The sequence below is a fragment of the Trichomonas vaginalis genome, chromosome I (assembly GCF_026262505.1).
Source record: "Trichomonas vaginalis G3 chromosome I, whole genome shotgun sequence".
Lineage (NCBI taxonomy): Eukaryota > Parabasalia > Trichomonadida > Trichomonadidae > Trichomonas > Trichomonas vaginalis.
The window spans coordinates 10,389,359-10,405,578 of NC_067203.1; the positions used below are offsets into that span (position 1 = coordinate 10,389,359).

At 32.0% G+C, this 16,220-nt stretch overlaps 7 protein-coding genes across 7 annotated transcripts, besides 3 other annotated features; 3 read left to right on the top strand and 4 right to left on the bottom strand.

The window, feature by feature from the left end:
* Positions 1–2,961: part of a mobile genetic element that runs on past the window's edge.
* Positions 612–649: a mobile genetic element.
* On the bottom strand, positions 1,320–2,219 carry TVAGG3_0963160 (uncharacterized protein; the record flags this gene model as incomplete). Its single annotated transcript, XM_051253491.1, has 1 exon — positions 1,320–2,219. The coding sequence occupies one exon, from the start codon at positions 2,217–2,219 to the stop codon at positions 1,320–1,322; it is 900 nt and encodes a 299-aa protein (XP_051079065.1).
* A 347-nt stretch (positions 2,962–3,308) lies between the features above and the next one.
* On the bottom strand, positions 3,309–4,370 carry TVAGG3_0963170 (uncharacterized protein; the record flags this gene model as incomplete). Its single annotated transcript, XM_051253492.1, has 1 exon — positions 3,309–4,370. A coding segment is annotated over one exon (1,062 nt), but the record flags the coding sequence as incomplete, so codon positions are not given.
* A 1,929-nt stretch (positions 4,371–6,299) lies between these two features.
* Positions 6,300–6,951: a mobile genetic element.
* On the top strand, positions 6,896–8,305 carry TVAGG3_0963190 (glycogen cell differentiation involved in embryonic placenta development; the record flags this gene model as incomplete). The annotated part of the gene is made up of 1 exon (XM_001306995.2): positions 6,896–8,305. The coding sequence occupies one exon, from the start codon at positions 6,896–6,898 to the stop codon at positions 8,303–8,305; it is 1,410 nt and encodes a 469-aa protein (XP_001306996.1).
* Positions 8,306–8,542: 237 nt separating this feature from the next.
* On the bottom strand, positions 8,543–12,117 carry TVAGG3_0963200 (centrosomal protein 2 family; the record flags this gene model as incomplete). Its single annotated transcript, XM_001306996.1, has 1 exon — positions 8,691–12,095. The coding sequence occupies one exon, from the start codon at positions 12,093–12,095 to the stop codon at positions 8,691–8,693; it is 3,405 nt and encodes a 1,134-aa protein (XP_001306997.1).
* Positions 12,118–12,666: 549 nt separating this feature from the next.
* Positions 12,667–14,223, top strand: TVAGG3_0963210 (uncharacterized protein; the record flags this gene model as incomplete). The annotated part of the gene is made up of 1 exon (XM_001306997.1): positions 12,667–14,223. The coding sequence occupies one exon, from the start codon at positions 12,667–12,669 to the stop codon at positions 14,221–14,223; it is 1,557 nt and encodes a 518-aa protein (XP_001306998.1).
* Positions 14,224–14,705: 482 nt separating this feature from the next.
* Positions 14,706–15,211, bottom strand: TVAGG3_0963220 (histone H2B; the record flags this gene model as incomplete). The annotated part of the gene is made up of 1 exon (XM_001306998.2): positions 14,817–15,206. One exon carries the CDS (start codon positions 15,204–15,206, stop codon positions 14,817–14,819), a length of 390 nt encoding a protein of 129 aa, XP_001306999.1.
* Positions 15,212–15,362: 151 nt separating this feature from the next.
* On the top strand, positions 15,363–15,853 carry TVAGG3_0963230 (histone H2A; the record flags this gene model as incomplete). The annotated part of the gene is made up of 1 exon (XM_001306999.2): positions 15,370–15,789. One exon carries the CDS (start codon positions 15,370–15,372, stop codon positions 15,787–15,789), a length of 420 nt encoding a protein of 139 aa, XP_001307000.1.
* Positions 15,854–16,220: the final 367 nt, after the last annotated feature.

The window sequence follows — 16,220 nt, forward strand, 5'->3', positions numbered from 1 at the left end:
ATTTGATCATAAATAAAATCGTTTTAAATTACTTCTTCATTTAAATTATAAAATTATTTTTGGTTTTATATTTTTTTGGATCAAATCCATTTTAATAGAATTTATATACTATTCATCTATTAGTAACACTACCGTATATTATTTTTAAGCTATCTTATTTTTTGAACTTTTATTCAATCTTTGGTCGCAAGAAGAATTGCATGATAAATAAAAACATTTAATCAAAGTCAATTTTATTTTCATATTCAAATGGACTGAGTGTTAACATTTAACATTTTTTGCTAATTGTCGTCAAAAATTAGGCGTAAAGCAAAAATTGATATTTCATATGGTTTTATGATAGATAAGCATTATATTCCCACTCATTATATTCGTAAATTTTGAGGTTTATCCTTCGCTTTTAAGATCATTGAATTTGATTTTTATATAAAATAGTTATATATTAGAAAATAATATGAGTTTATGTGATATTATTTTTCAGAAGATTTTGTGTTCTTCTTCAAAATTTTATTTTTTTATTAAAAAGAATCTTTACAAAATATCCATTTACTTTAATTAATATTTAAAAACGTGCTCTATCAAAAGTTCCAAAAATTCAATATTTTAGCTTTTCTGAAGTGTCACTTTTGATGAATTTCTGTTTACAACAATATTTTATATTCATCAACTATTTTATTATAAATATCATTATATGTTAAATGAAGTTCAGTTGTTGTTCCGTTCTTTGATATCTTAATTGTGCTAATATCCTTTATAGGATTTATTTTTGCAACTGTTCCGCAGCATGAAACCTCATCATCTATGAAAAATTGAATCTTAACGTCTGAATCTTGAACATCACAAAGAATGGCGATAATGTGAATTAATGATTCATAAGGTAAAATAATTAAACCAGATTGGTCAATTAAATTTATTATTGAATCATAATTATTAATTATTATATCACGGTAAATTTTCATTAATTCAGAATTAATGTCTATTTTATATGGGTTCTCGATGTTTGATGAAAGAGGTGGGGGGTATGTTGGATAAGTGGGAATTTCAACAGGTTCTTTACCGGGTTCAGATAAAATGATTGGGTCTCCATCTTCTTTATTTTGCTCCTCCTCCTTTTTCGGTAAGTCACGAGTTAATAAATTTGGTTGAGTTGCTGACCTTGTTAATTCGGGGCTAACATTAACTTTAACATTTTGAATAATTCGTGATTTATCATCATTTACGTTATAACCAACCGTAATCTCTGCTTTTGCGTTAGTGTTCTTTTGACTAGTGAAACGTCTTCTCATTTATATTCGAATAAAAAAAATATATTTAAACTTTTATTTTGCTGGAAGTTTTGAATCTATTATTCCCTGTATTTGTTCTTGAAGTTGATTTTTAGCTGGTTCATTGTAATTAATAGACCTAATATATTCATTAATTGCATTCTTATAATCATCTGATTTCTCAAATTTTCTTTTATCTAATTCCTTAACTAAATCATAAGTTAAACCTCGTTGCTGATATAATGGTTTCTTAATTAAATCTTTGAATGCTTGAGATAAAGCACCTGATGCAATTCTTGCTACTATAATTGGTTGGAATTGATGTTTAAGTTCATCTTTAACATTTGCGAAAACTGGATCGAATAAAGCAACTTTAAAGAATTTCTTAGCTGAAATTTCAGGTCTAATATTTGCATATTGACCATCAAACTGGTTAGAATATCGTGGTAATCCATCCGGTCCCTCTTCAATAGCATTTAATTCTTCATTGAAATAAGAATATGGATTATAACGGTATGAATTAATTGGACCATTTTCACCTTCTCCAATGTATTGTTTAACAGCTTTTCCATTTTCATCAAATTGCATAGGATAACGTTCATTATATGCTTTACGTTTAGGATAATCAGTTATAGTTAATTTGTAACCATTTATGACTTTAATATTACCTTGACCATCAGTAACGAAAACTTCATTTATACCATCAGGTTTTCCATTTGGACCCGTAATGTCTGCTTCGTGTGCTTCCCAATTTGGACCTTGACGTTTGGCATATGCTTGAGCTTCTGGTAATGTTAAAACGTTTCTCATTTGTTTAACATCTTTTTGAAGACCAGCAACAATATGAACTAATTCTTTCATTCCATCAGGAACTTTCATAGTTCTATTATATGCACCCTTTTTGTTTGTTCCTTGTTTTAATGGAACCTGTAGAAGATTTGCCATTTCTGTCATGTTTAATTATAAATAAAAAATAAAAATTAATTATAAAAAGTTAATCAAATTTAACACTTCCTTTATTTAAATCAACTATTATTTTTCCATGTTCACCTAATTGCTGATATTGTGTGTAAAGTTCATTAATGCTCATTGGTAAATTCACTTGATAAAGCATAACGTTCAACTGTTGACGACTAAACCCACTGAAAATGAAAAGGGTTGATAGATTTGATTTAATGTTTGTGCTTAATGCTTTGAAATATTGAACAGCCATAAAGAATGAACACTGAATGTGTCGACATTGAGTTAATAACTGATTAAAATATGATTTCTCATTTGTTATTAGTTTTGATTTCACTGCATCATCTAGAAAAATGAGTGAATGCAAAAATTCTCTATCAAAATTTGAAATAGAAAGTGTTTCAAATAATTCATCCCGTTGTTTATCAATAATTTTATCCTCTAATCCTTGCTTCTTGATTGTATTATATAATTCTTTATACATTAAAAAGTTTTTTAAATAATCTTCTGCTTCTTCTTGTGATAAATAAATAATTGGAATTTTGATTAAATGCTTTAAAGATTCAAATGTATCATCTGAAGGTGAACCTGAACGGTTGATATAAATTAACACATGTGAATGGGGGGAAGTGTTAGCAATAATGATAATTTGTTTTAATATCGTTAATGTTTTACCTTTATTTTGTTTACCAATTGCTGCAGTGATTGAATTTAAGTAACATTCAGAATATGGAATTTTCATTAATTTTTCCTTAGATAGAGCATTTTTTCATTTATTATCACTCAATGCTTCATTAATCATATCATCTATGTATGTATTATATACTCCCGCTAATTCTTCATAAGGGTGGATGAATTTAAATCCATTTAATCAAAAATAAATTTATAATTTTAAACATTTCTATTCATCAATATTTCATATGAACTTCTATACTGTGGTGGTGTACCTGTTGGATGATATTTCAAACCGTCATCCGGTGTCCATGTCCAATATGTAGTCCTAGTAAACCAAACCTGAGGAGGATTTGTCACCTTTGAACAGTAAGTGTCATTTTCACCCTGAATGATTGGATAAGCTTTCACTTGTACTGTAACTTGTGAGTTGAAAGTTTCTAATCCATCAAAGAATATACCCGCTCCATCACGTTGAACTGGAATAGTGCATAAGAATGAAGTTTGGTCTTTCCATGTTCTAGCTAATGGCGTGCCATCATCTGCATTCAGTGGTCTAGTTAATGAGTCCTCGTATTCTTCTGTGCATTCATTCACTCCATCTAAATCAGAAGCTTGAAGCATACGTGTAAAGAATATGTCGCCCACTGTGGTCATCGCTTGATCGGGGAAGTTTCTGGAATCTATAGTGACCTGAAGACCTCGAAGCATTGGATTTTCTAAAACCGTTCTTTGCATTGCATTCTTCGGAAATGTTAACACAACATCTGTAACATTATGAAGAGCGTATGAGAAATCTGAGCTAATACCTTCAGGAGTGATGCAACCTCCATTTAGTGAACGAACGTCAATATGTTGAGCTGGAATCATGAATGGATCTTCCTTACTAAATAAACGTGGTATTGCTTTAACTGATTCTTCAATTAAACCGTATCCTGGTGTAATGCATTTATCCTCTAAAACTTCCATCTTTGTGCATGAAATAATAACGTCATCAACTGTTGCCTCAGCAGATGTAGCGGCTAAGCTTGTAATTAATTTGGCAGGAAGTCTGATTTGTTGGAATTTGCGATCATATTTATAAACATGATTCATAATCTTTTCATAATTTTCATCAGTTATCTTTTCATAAACGTAATTTTGTAAATCAGCAACTCTTAACGGGTCAACCTGACAAAATACTAAAGTATCCCTGAAAACATAATATTTAAGAATGATATCACCAAATGATTTAGGATAATCATCGAACGCCTGAAATGCTAACAAATCATTTACCGGAATAATCATATCAAAAGTGACATCAACTTCTTCATTTGCTTTCTTGAAAACTTCTGAAGGGTCAATATATTTACCACATACTGAGTTATCATATTTTTGAACATTATTATATAACGAATGAACAAACTTTTTAACTTTCCTTTCTGATTTTGGTTTATATGTTGCAAATGCGAAAGATTCACGGGCGCAATCCATCTGAAGATAACCGGCATCACCTCTTTCGGTTTCTACTTCTAATTGTTTAAAGCTTTGATTTGATGATTTGTAACCAACGAATAAACGCATGCATTTAAAAGCGGCATCACATGTGAAAGCTTTATTTGAAACTAGAGTTGCTTTAACTTTGCGTTTAATATATGTGTCACCTAATTGGTTCACATCATGAGCTGGGTTTGTAATTCTTAAATGAGTTTGTTTATCATCAAAATATGGAGTATCAGAGTCATAGCATGAACTTTCAAGTTCTCTATAATATCTTCTACCGTCATTCTTTGCGAATATTTCATTTATCTTTTCGAATGAATGAAACACATTTCCATTAATCGGTTTAGTGTTTGGCACCAAATAGTTAGTCGTCATTTATTAATAAATAAAAAATCAAAATTAAAAGATGAAAATGAATTTTTAATTTTAATGAAATAATCAACTATGGCTGCAGGTATATTTAAGAAACTGTGGGATAAAGTAAAAAGAGGAGCGAGTAAAGTTTGGGAAACATTGAAGAAGGGAGCAAATTGGATATTTAAGAATAAAGAAGCAATTAGTGACGTTGCTGAATCAATAACACCAAAAGCTACCCCAATAAGAGAAGTTTTAAATAAAGGAGAAAAAGTTTATCAAAGACTACAACCGATACTAAGATAAAAATAATTTTAAAATAATTTATTTTTCCACTATCTACCTCCTATTTTATTAAGTATTCCTTCAGCTATTCCACCAATTGCGTTACCTGCTTGTGCTCCCATCGCCGGATTACCTGCTTTAGTACCTAATACTCCACCTATGATAGTTCCTGCCGTTTTCGCCACTGGTGCCAAAAAGTTTGCAACGGGTTTAATAATCTTTTTATAAACCCAACCCGCAGCATTCTTAATTCCATCCCATAATTTTTTAAAGAATCCTGCCGCCATTTCTGATTTAATATTAATTAAAAAAATATATTTCATCACTTATATTCTAATTTTTATTTAATGATAAATGAAACCGATTTTAAAAATAAATGAAAGTGAAAATGTTCAACAAAAAATAAACGTTGTTAAACCAATTACTGAAATAAAAATTTTTTCATCTGTTGAAGAATTTAATGACTATTATGCTAATAATAAAAAATTATTTGAAGAATTGACAACATGTAAATTGAATAAAATGTTTAAAGTTGATGGATTCAAAATTTCAAAAATAAAGGGGGTGGTTAGTTTGAAATCTATTCCTCAATCAAGAATCACCTCATTAATGAAAATTGATGATTTAACAAAAAGAATAGAAGAGATTGAAGAAAGAATGAATCAAATAATTGATTTCATAAATTCAAATAATCATTAGTTTCTTAAAGTTCAATGTTGAACTCATCAAATTCTTCTTCATCATTACCATTACTCTTTCAACTCTATCTTTTGATAGTCTTGCGTTTAATTTTTCGTAAGAAGTTTATTTTTTACTCGTTTATGAGGTCTTTAAACCCATTCAGGATTTAAACAATGTTTAATTAATCGCGGAATATCTGACATCATCTATATATAGCTTCTTTTAAAATTAATGTTAATTTTTTAATGGTTTATTTCATTATGTTTGGGCTGAGTGTAAATGCCTTACAATTTTGAAAATTTTTTAAATCTTGATTTATTCAAAAACGTAAGAATAAAAACCGTAAGAATCATATATTTTTTACTTCATATGTTAAAAAAAATGATATAAAATCGCTCGATATTGTATGAATTCTTACGTTTACAAAAAAAGTCACACAACCCGTCATATCTACTACTCTTAACGGCTAAGATTTAGGAAAAATGTTAAGTATCAAAAAGAAAGGAGGTCTGATATAGACAACATATATCGTTGAAGGTTGAAAAAATCTCTAATATTTGAGCCCAAAATTTCAAATTTTAATTTTTTGAAAAAAGAGGCCACCCGTATGTACGTTTATTTGAGAGGAGGAGGATTATATTTTTGAAAGGGTGAAACATTATGAATATGTTAATTATATAATAATATGTATTATTATAAAAAAGAAAAAATAAAGCACGTTAAAATTTTCTTTCTTGATTTTTTACAAAATCTACTTAGAATTATGCAAAATATGACTAAATAATTATAAATTTCAAGTTAAATTTTAATTTTGATAAATAATTTAAATTTCAAAATATCAAGTTCAGTTCGACTATGTATGTAGTAATTCCTCAATAAAGTGCCAAAACCCTATTAAAATATATGAACATTTTCAACATTTTAATGTTTTTATTTAAAAATTTGATGGAATATGAGCTTCAAACAATTATTATGTAAATAAAAATAATTAAATATATGTATTTATTCGTATTACAACCGTAGTAAGTCGATTCTTCCTTTCTTCTACTGAGTTTTGAATTTGATTTCGAATTGTAAAGAGATTCAAAGGGAAAATACTAGCGGAGAAAAACTACCTCCATGAAAGGGTCATAATGGACTCAAGTTGTATTTTTTGATATTTTTTGCTTTTCGAGCCTAAATAGGTAGCCAAGATAATGCCTAAAAATAAGGTTCTAAATTCTGAAGTTTACATGATCCTCTCGTGTGCACCCTTAAATCTAAATAATTTTATCAATTTATTTTTTATTTACAAAATGTCCGACGAAAACAAGGTGATTCACAGCGGCTGGGGAACAAAATTAGGAGCTATTTTCAAGACATGGAGATATCGTTGGTTTGTTTTAACACAAACATCCTTATCATATTCAAAAACAAAGACCTCAGCTCCTAATGGCATAATTAATTTGTCTCAAGTATCCGAAGTAGCACCAATGCCAGAGTGCATTCACCCACATGCGTTCAAAGTTGTCATACCTAATGTTCGTACATATCAAATTTTCGTAGAATCAGATGAAGCAATGAACGAATGGGTTCGTGTGCTTAACAAAGTACTCGGTGGTAAGTCCGCAAGTGATGTAAGCGTCGATGACTTCGATATTCTCAAAGTTCTTGGTAAGGGCTCATATGGCAAAGTTCAACTTGTCAAACATAAGGGAACTAATCAGATCTATGCTATGAAATCAATTTCTAAACGCCTTTTAGGTGAATACGAATTGGTTTCCCGCATTATCACCGAAAGAGATGTTCTTTTGAAGATCAACCATCCATTTTTAGTTTCAGCCCGCTACGCATTTCAAACGGAAACAAAGATCTTTTTGGTATTAGACTACGTTCAAGGCGGCGAGCTCTTCTCACGTCTCAGAGAAGAACGTAAATTCGTCGAAGAGCGAGCTAGATACTATATTGCCGAATTAGCTCATGCTATTGGTTACTTACACTCCATGGGAATCTGCCATCGCGATCTAAAACCGGAGAATATTCTTTTCGATAAAGATGGATACATCAAACTTACTGATTTCGGTCTTGTTAAAGAACAGATGACAAAGGATGCTACCACAACAACATTTTGTGGCACACCTGAGTATCTCGCTCCAGAAATGGTCGCCGGTAATGCATATGACAATAATGTTGATTGGTGGGCGCTTGGAACTCTATCATACGAGATGCTCTACGGTGTTCCTCCGTTCTATGATGTCAATACAAACGCCATGTACCGCTCAATTCTCAGAGATGACATTGTTTTCCCAGAAGATGCCACTGAAGATGCAATTGATTTCATTCAGAAACTTCTTGATAAGAACCCTACTACACGTCTCGGTTCAGGACCAGAAGATTACAAAGAAGTTATTGGTCATAAATTCTTCGCTTCAATCAACTTCGACCAACTCCTCAAGAAACAAATCCCAATGCAATGGAAGCCACAAATCTCTAGTAATACCGATGTTTCCGCTTTCGATCGGGAATTTACAACAGAAAAACCAAAACTTACTTACGAAGATCCTTCTCTCATCGGACAAAACGTACAAAGACAGCTTCAAGGTTTCACATACATGAACGAAGAGTAATTACAAAAAAATCTGACTTTATTGCTTTTTATTTGTAATGTGATTAATGAGTATAACTTGTATTTTAAAATTTATGTTTATATTACACTTCTTTTTAACATTTAGATCATAAATAACTGTTTCTACTATCATATTTAAATTTGAATTATTTTTATATCAATAAAAGAACGTTTATAATTGAACAACCACTAATCACTTAGACAATATAGTAGAAATTAAGACTTATCACATATGATTCTGCATTATCATATTATATTTTTCAATTTTTAACTCAAAATCATTCAATATTCGGCATGATATAACTTGAATAAAATCAATAACTTTGAAATAACAAATAATCTTAACATTATTTTTAATCAACACAATAACATAACAAATTAAATTTTCAATCTTTGCCTTCTTCAGTTTGAATTCTAGCAAATCTTGTTGGCATCATGTTTGAGCTAGATTGTACTCTGTTTGCAAACAAAACTATGAGCAAGGCTGTTCTTATGCTATGATTCTTATTATAATTAGTTGCAACCTTGTATAACGGAGATAATAAGCAAGCTTTTTCTGTTCTCAGAATATCAACCTTCTTTGTCAAACTTCCAAATCCAATTTCTGTCAACAGAGACTCCTGAAGAAGATATCTTAAGTCTTGTGCATTGTACATTGGAGCACCTCCACATGTTACATTCATGTACATTGTTCTTGCCCAATTCATCCACTCCTTGTTATCGGCAATAGCAGCACAAGATTTGGCCAATTCTCTCTTAACCTTAGAGAGTTCTAATTCTGTCTTCTTTAACTTATCTGTGTATGTTTCTAATTCGCGATTTGCAATATCCTTTGCATCAACAAGATTGCGCATTGTATCTGAAAGAGGTTTATCATTCGGGATTTGGAATTCTCTCTTTAGTTGAAGAGCTTCAATACCGGCTTTGATTACAGGGGATTCTTCACGATTCTCTAAGTTCTTTGTTGCTTTTGCAATCAAATCCTCTGTCTTAATTCCTGTATCGATTTCTCTTGCAACTTTTGCAATGAATTCTTTAGCCATTTGAATCTCTTTTTCTTTTTCGCTTACAATAGCCTTATGATTTGACTCAAAAGCAGCACTGAGAGCAGCTTTAGAAGCATCTAAGCTTTCACGCTCCCTAACTACTTGGTCTGATAAAGTATTGTATTTATGTTTCAAGTTCCTTTCGCTTAAAGTAAGCTTAGCAATTTGTTCTTGCAATCCGTTTATTTTTTCTTCAAGCTGATGAACTTTATCTGAAGACTTTTGAGAATCATCTTGAGAATTCTTCAGGCGTTCTGTAAGAGCAAAGATATCTTTCTTATAAGATTCAATTGTTTGATCGTTCCTATCTTGAATCTCTTTGATCATCTTTGACATTGTTTGATTAACATCAACAATCTTTCTCTTCGCATCTTTGTGTTTCTTCATCAATGCCTTGGAAACTTTCATGAGCTCATTAACTTGTGTTTCTTTCTCTAATGCATAGTCTTGATGTTCTGTATGTAACTCTGCGATTAATTCTTCGCGTTCTTGTACGTCCATTGTAAGTTTGGCAACTCTGTTAAGCAATTCATCAACTGCTGATTGTAATTCTCCATTTCTTTGCTTGTAATCTTGCATTTCTTTTTCGTGTTCTTCTGTACTTGTCTTTAATGCTTCTTCTAGTTGTTCTTTATTGGAGTTTGCAGTTTCTTCAACAAGCTTCTGATGATCTTGCAATTTTTGAGCGAATTCAACTTTAGCTGCAAGAATTTCCTGTTGAATTGTCTCTGATAATTTGCTAGCCTTTTCACAGAACATGTCACGTTCTGCTTCAAGTTTCTTGATCTCTTGTTGTGCTGCTGTACGAAGTGTATCAATTTTACCCTTCATTTCTGCCAATTTATCTTTAGCATATTTGTTTTCTACAAACATATCATGAATGTTTTCTTTGATCCACTCAACTGGATCAACATCTTCATCACCTAACATTTGTGAGAATATCATCTTAAGAGTTTCTTCTCTTTCAACGAGTTTCTTGGCTTCATTAGCCATTGCTCTGAGATTCTCATTAACAGTCGCATTATCTTTCAATTCAATAACTCTTCTCTTATTTATCTCTGCATTCTCCATGAGCATTGCGTTGGCTGTGCACATTGCAGAAAGAATAGCAACAACTTCAAGGAATGGAGATTGTTTAGAGAGATCATCATCAATGAAATCATGAACAATCTGAAGAGCTTCATTGAGATCTGTTGATTCATATGGTGAAGGATAATAAATAACATGATCCGGTTTGTTTTGATCAATAAAGATTGCAATTCTTGCGATATGTTGTTGTATAAACAATCTTTCATCAACATCATTTGTATTGGCAATCTTTCTGATGAACAAAAGTGTATTGTCAAGGAAACAATAAAGATTCATATATCTCTTCTTGAGTTTTTCATATTCTTCTGGCAAATCAGGTGTATTTTCGACATTTCCTGAGGAGGTACGAGCTCCATTTGTATTGATCAAGGCTTGTACAATTGCTTTGAGTTGCTCGTATTCTGTCTTTGAAGTGTCATTTGTGATTGGCTCTGTGATATCCATTGGAACAATTTCAATGATTTGTTCAAAGGTACTTGTGAAGTCGAAAAGAAGCTTTTCACGTTGTACTTCAAAGTTTTGCTTTTCTTCTTCAACCTTGTACATTAAAGTATCATATTTATCTTTGTATTCTTTAGCAAGATTTTCGGTTGTTTGTAAAACTTTGAATAATCTCTGAACAAACTTGGACATAGTGTTGCGAGACTCATATGCTTTAATAATTTCATCTCTTTGGCTGGCAATGACATCTTCAGATAGATTAATATTCTGTAGCAAGCTGGAATTTTGTTTTTGAAGCTTTTCTATCTCTGTTGGTTTGTCTGAAGTAGCAATAGAATCGTGAGTTTCAAGTGGTGCAAGAATCTTTTCATGAATTTCTTGATTTTCTTTCTCTAATTCAAGAATTCGATTTTGAAGTTGTGCGTTCTCGGCTGATAATTGATCATAATCATCATGTAATTGGTTATGGAGCTTCTTCAGTTTTGAATAGTCCGATTTTAAGTTGTGAAAATCGTCAATATTAATCTTTTGATATTTTTCAAGCTGTTGACGTAGTTTCGCAATTTGTTTGACAAATTTGGTATTTTCATGAATCAGTGACTGTTCGTTATCCTGTGTTTTCTTAAGCTTATCGTTTATATTAATTGATTTCGAATTTTGTAATGCTTGCTCTGAAAGCAAAGTAGCATTAACACTTTTATGATGGTTTAACTCTTCTGTAAGTTGAGAAATTGTTGCATCTTTCTCAGTCAATTTCTTTTTGAGATTTTGTATTTCAATTTGAAGTGTAGTTCTAGGAGCATCGAATTTTTGATCTTTAATCATATTTTTGAGATTTTGAACTTCTTGTGTAGCAGAATTTAATTTTGTAATTAAATCTTTCTTCGAGCTTTGAAGTAACTTGACTTGTAACTGGGATTTTTTGTTAGAAGCAACTAAATCATTAAGTACATTAATTGAGTCGTTTAAATTAGTAATTTTCCGTTTTGTTAACGTTTCACAAATTGCCATAAAGTCGGCAGCTGATGTAGATAAGTTTGGATTTGAGGAATCAACTGATGATTTTCGACCTGAGGCTGGAAGTAAATTATTATCTTTTACAGCAGTTGATTTTGATCTATGATTATGCGATCTAACAGGATAATCATCATTGTCTGGTTTAGATTCTGATTTGTAGCTGTATGGTTGCTTCGAATGTCTATGATTCCGCTCCATTTCAACTAAAATCTCTTCTGGGGGCCGTTTAAAAATATTCAACGAAATTTTTTGAAAACTCTTGAGAGAGTGGAATAACCTGTTTACCTTGATTACCTCTAAAGTTAATGATTTTTGGTTGTCAAATCCTCAATAACAAAATTGGGCAAAAAAATGGATAGATTTCTTTCAGTTATTAAGTCAAGTAATTATGTGATCCTAGCATATTTTGTATTGGTAACTTCAATGAACTATTTCGGTGGTTTTTTCATTCTTGAAATTTCAAATCGATAAAATAAAAAGAATTTAGTCTGCACAAAAATGTGACCATTATGTAATTATTCTAAATCTACTAGAATATGCATCACTCGGAAAAGACGTTAAAGGCTTTGCTCACTAAAATTGACAATTTTTTTTACATCGGATGAGTATTTTCAGGCGCAATTCAATATTAGATAATACTATTTTGCATAGTCGTACAGGATCTATTAGTGACCTGAAAGCTGCTCAAAACCGAGAAAATAATGCCCCTGATTCTCCAACTCGAAATTTTAATCGAACTGAACCAGGGACATTGCCGCGAGCAAACTCAATGTCAAGCAACTTACAGATGCGACCAGGAACTGCGCTTGGTGGATCGAGATTTCTTGCTAATTTAAATCGAGATTCAGACATGAATTCATTAAATTCCAGAGAAAATTTATCAAGGACAGATTCAATGCCACGAAGATTAGAAGGGAGACCACCTCCGATTCCAAGGCAGAATCTTCAGCCAAATCCAGAACAAGATAATCTAAATTCTTCATCTCCACCACCAATGAATAACCAACCTCCTCCACCTGAAAACCAACATAGTGAAGAGATAAATGGCGTTAAAATAACCATACAAAACCAAGAAAACGTTCGGCCGCAGTCAGCAAGATTTCTGACTGGATCTCTTTTTTCCAAAAACGATGATGAGCCTAATCCACTTAATATCCGACCCCAATCTGCAAGATTACTCCCGAGTTCGAATAATAACGACCAATTGTTCACGCAAACTCAACCGGTACAAACGCCTCCACCGCAGCCAAAAGGAGATATTGTATTTCCCAAGATACAGACTGAAGGAAATCCACAGCCAAAAGAGGTCCCTCCCCCAATTGATGTAGCTCATTTCACAAATACCTATTCATCTGATAGCTACAACTTTACCCCAAGTGCTCCTCCTGAGAGTACTCCTATAAATCCGCAAGTTGAGGCAGCTAAACGTTTAAGTCGTACTGAGAAAAAGCTAATAGATACGATCAACAGATCTTTAACTAATTTCAAGCAATCATTCACACGAGAGCTAAGCAAATCATTCAGAAACGATTATTACAACTCTACTCAAGAGCTCGATCAGTTCAAAAATGATATAATTAATGAAACTAACGATTTTCTGAAAACTATCGAAATCTACCCAATTGATGTAACATCAATTTCTAACAGAATCGGTATTACGCTTGATGATGGCGCAAAGCATATTAAAATGCTGTTATCTGATAGCGAAATGCAACAACAAACGAAATTTGAATCTAAAAAGGATTTACTTACAGATTACAGTCGCTCATTAAACGAGTACTGCAAAGCATATACAGATAATACGAAAGCTATTTTAGATAAGTTAAATTTAGCTTTAAGTCGGATTAATCAAGAAAAAGATAAGATTATATCGAAGCGTCAGGAAATTACAAGGAGACAACGCTCTATTAAACTAAAACGTTCGGATTTGGAAAATACAGCTGCAAGACAAAAATTAGAAATCGAAAACTCGCTTAGAACAGCAGAACAGATTCAAGCCGCACTCGAAAATATGAACGATGAGGACTCTACTCAAAATAAGTCAGAAATATACAGAAACATCGATCAAGAAATTGATAAAATCCTCAATTTCTTGGACAACAATGAAATGTCAGAATTTCAAGACGCAGCCACAAGAATTGCTCAGAATATGGATGCTGTCAACTCTGGACTTCTGGCTGATTTCAATGATATTAATGATGCGGAAATTATGGCCGCTCAGTCTATTCGAACGGCTTTATTACAGATGCCAAGGCCAGTACCAATGATAAGTTTCGTCAATGAAGACTCTCCAACGAAATCTGTTGGACGTGTGAAAAATCATTAATTTTATATATTTATTTTTTGTTTATCTTTGTTTGTAAATGTATGTTTATGTTTAGATATCGGTTTTACTAAATATGTTGAGTGTTCAAATACAGTTTTGTATACAAAATAATGGAATATAAAATCTAAAATCAGTAAAAATAAAAGATATCGTAAAATTTCTGCATTAAATCAAACATAAATGAATAATAAAATCTTTATGCCGTGATTAACAGGATATATTTTTTGGAAATAATTCCAAAAAAAGTAGAAAATCAAAATTTTGAGATTTTTTTTAACAAATTTATCATTTGTTTTCTGATTTTCAAAAAAAATTTGGAAAATCTAAGTATTGCTCTTAGATTACCTATCGAATTTAAAATGTTTTTATTCCATAATTATTGCAAAACCATAAAATATTAATATTTTTCTTTTTAATTTTATTATCTAAACATACAATTTCTGCGCAATATTACTAAATGTAACTAAAAATCCATATAAAGGCTCATATCTTTTAGAAATTGTTAAGATAAACAAATATTCTAATTTCAATTGATGGATATTGCTGAAATGAATGATAAAAGTAGAATTAATTAAGTATATAAATAACATTGTTTATTCGGCGTTGAACTTGGCGACAGCCTTGCCACCTTCAGAAACAGCATGCTTAGCAAGATCGCCTGGAAGGACAAGACGAACAGCTGTTTGAACTTCGCGGGAACCAAGTGTGTTACGTTCGTTCATGTCGACAAGGCGAGCGCCTTCCTGAGCAATACGCTCGAAAATATCTGTAACGAAGGAGTTCATGACCATCATAGCCTTGTTGGAGATACCAATATCTGGGTGGACCTGCTTAAGAACCTTGAAAATGTAGGAGGAGAATGTTTCGGCACGCTTCTTGTGGCGGAGTTTCTTATCTTGCTTAGCAGCGTTGGCGGCATCAACACCCTCGACGGCTGGCTTCTTTTCTGTTGGTGTTTTAGAGGCTGGCTTCTTGGAAGACATTCTAAATAATGATCACTTTTTTTGGCGCCAATATTCTTCAAGCAGTTATGTTAAAAATAGGGGGTGTAAAAAGTCATTTTTCATTTTTTGGAAAATTGCCATTTTAGACCCACATAAATAAAGATAATTTTTGGCGGGATGGGTATTAAATCATTATTTATTAATGCCAGCTAAGAAGGGTGTTAAGAAAACAGCTACAAAGACCGCCGTTGATGGTGAACGCCAACATCCAAAGACACGTTCATCTCGTGCCGGTCTTCAGTTCCCTGTCGGCCGTCTTCATAGATTCCTCCGTGAAGGCCGTTATGGTGAGCGTGTCGGTGCAGGTGCTCCAGTCTTCATGGCTGCTGTTCTTGAGTATCTTACAGTCGAAGTTCTCGAACTTGCTGGTAACGCTGCTCGTGATAACAAGAAGACACGTATTTCCCCACGCCACATCATGCTTGCCGTTCGTAACGATGAAGAATTGAACCAATTACTCTCTAACATTACAATCGCCTCTGCAGGTGTTGTTCCACACATCCACAAGGTCCTCCTTGGCAATCCAAAGAAGGGCAAGGATGCTTCCCAAACACAAGAATAAATATGTTTTCATGTATTTTCTAAAATTAAGTGATAATTTTTTCATATTCTTTATTTCGTAAAAGAGAACGTTGTCAGATTACAAACAAAATATTGGGTTCAATGAATAAATAGTTATTTTAATTGTGAGATTCAATAGCTTGCACGAATTTCGTTTTCGATTATTTTCAAAAGATATTGCATTGAAACTATATTCATTTATTATAAATTTTAGTGTATCGTATTTTTGCATCATTCAATGCAATTTATAATAATATCACTGCCAATTCATTCCAACTGTGAAATTTTGTTGAATTCGAAATTTTTATCAAATTCGTTGTGTGGAAACATAGTTTTTATTAACCTTCCATCGAAAGAGCAACTTCATTAAAAATTTATTTTGTCGTTTCGATAATAAGCAATTAATAAAAACATGTTTAATCAAAACAATTT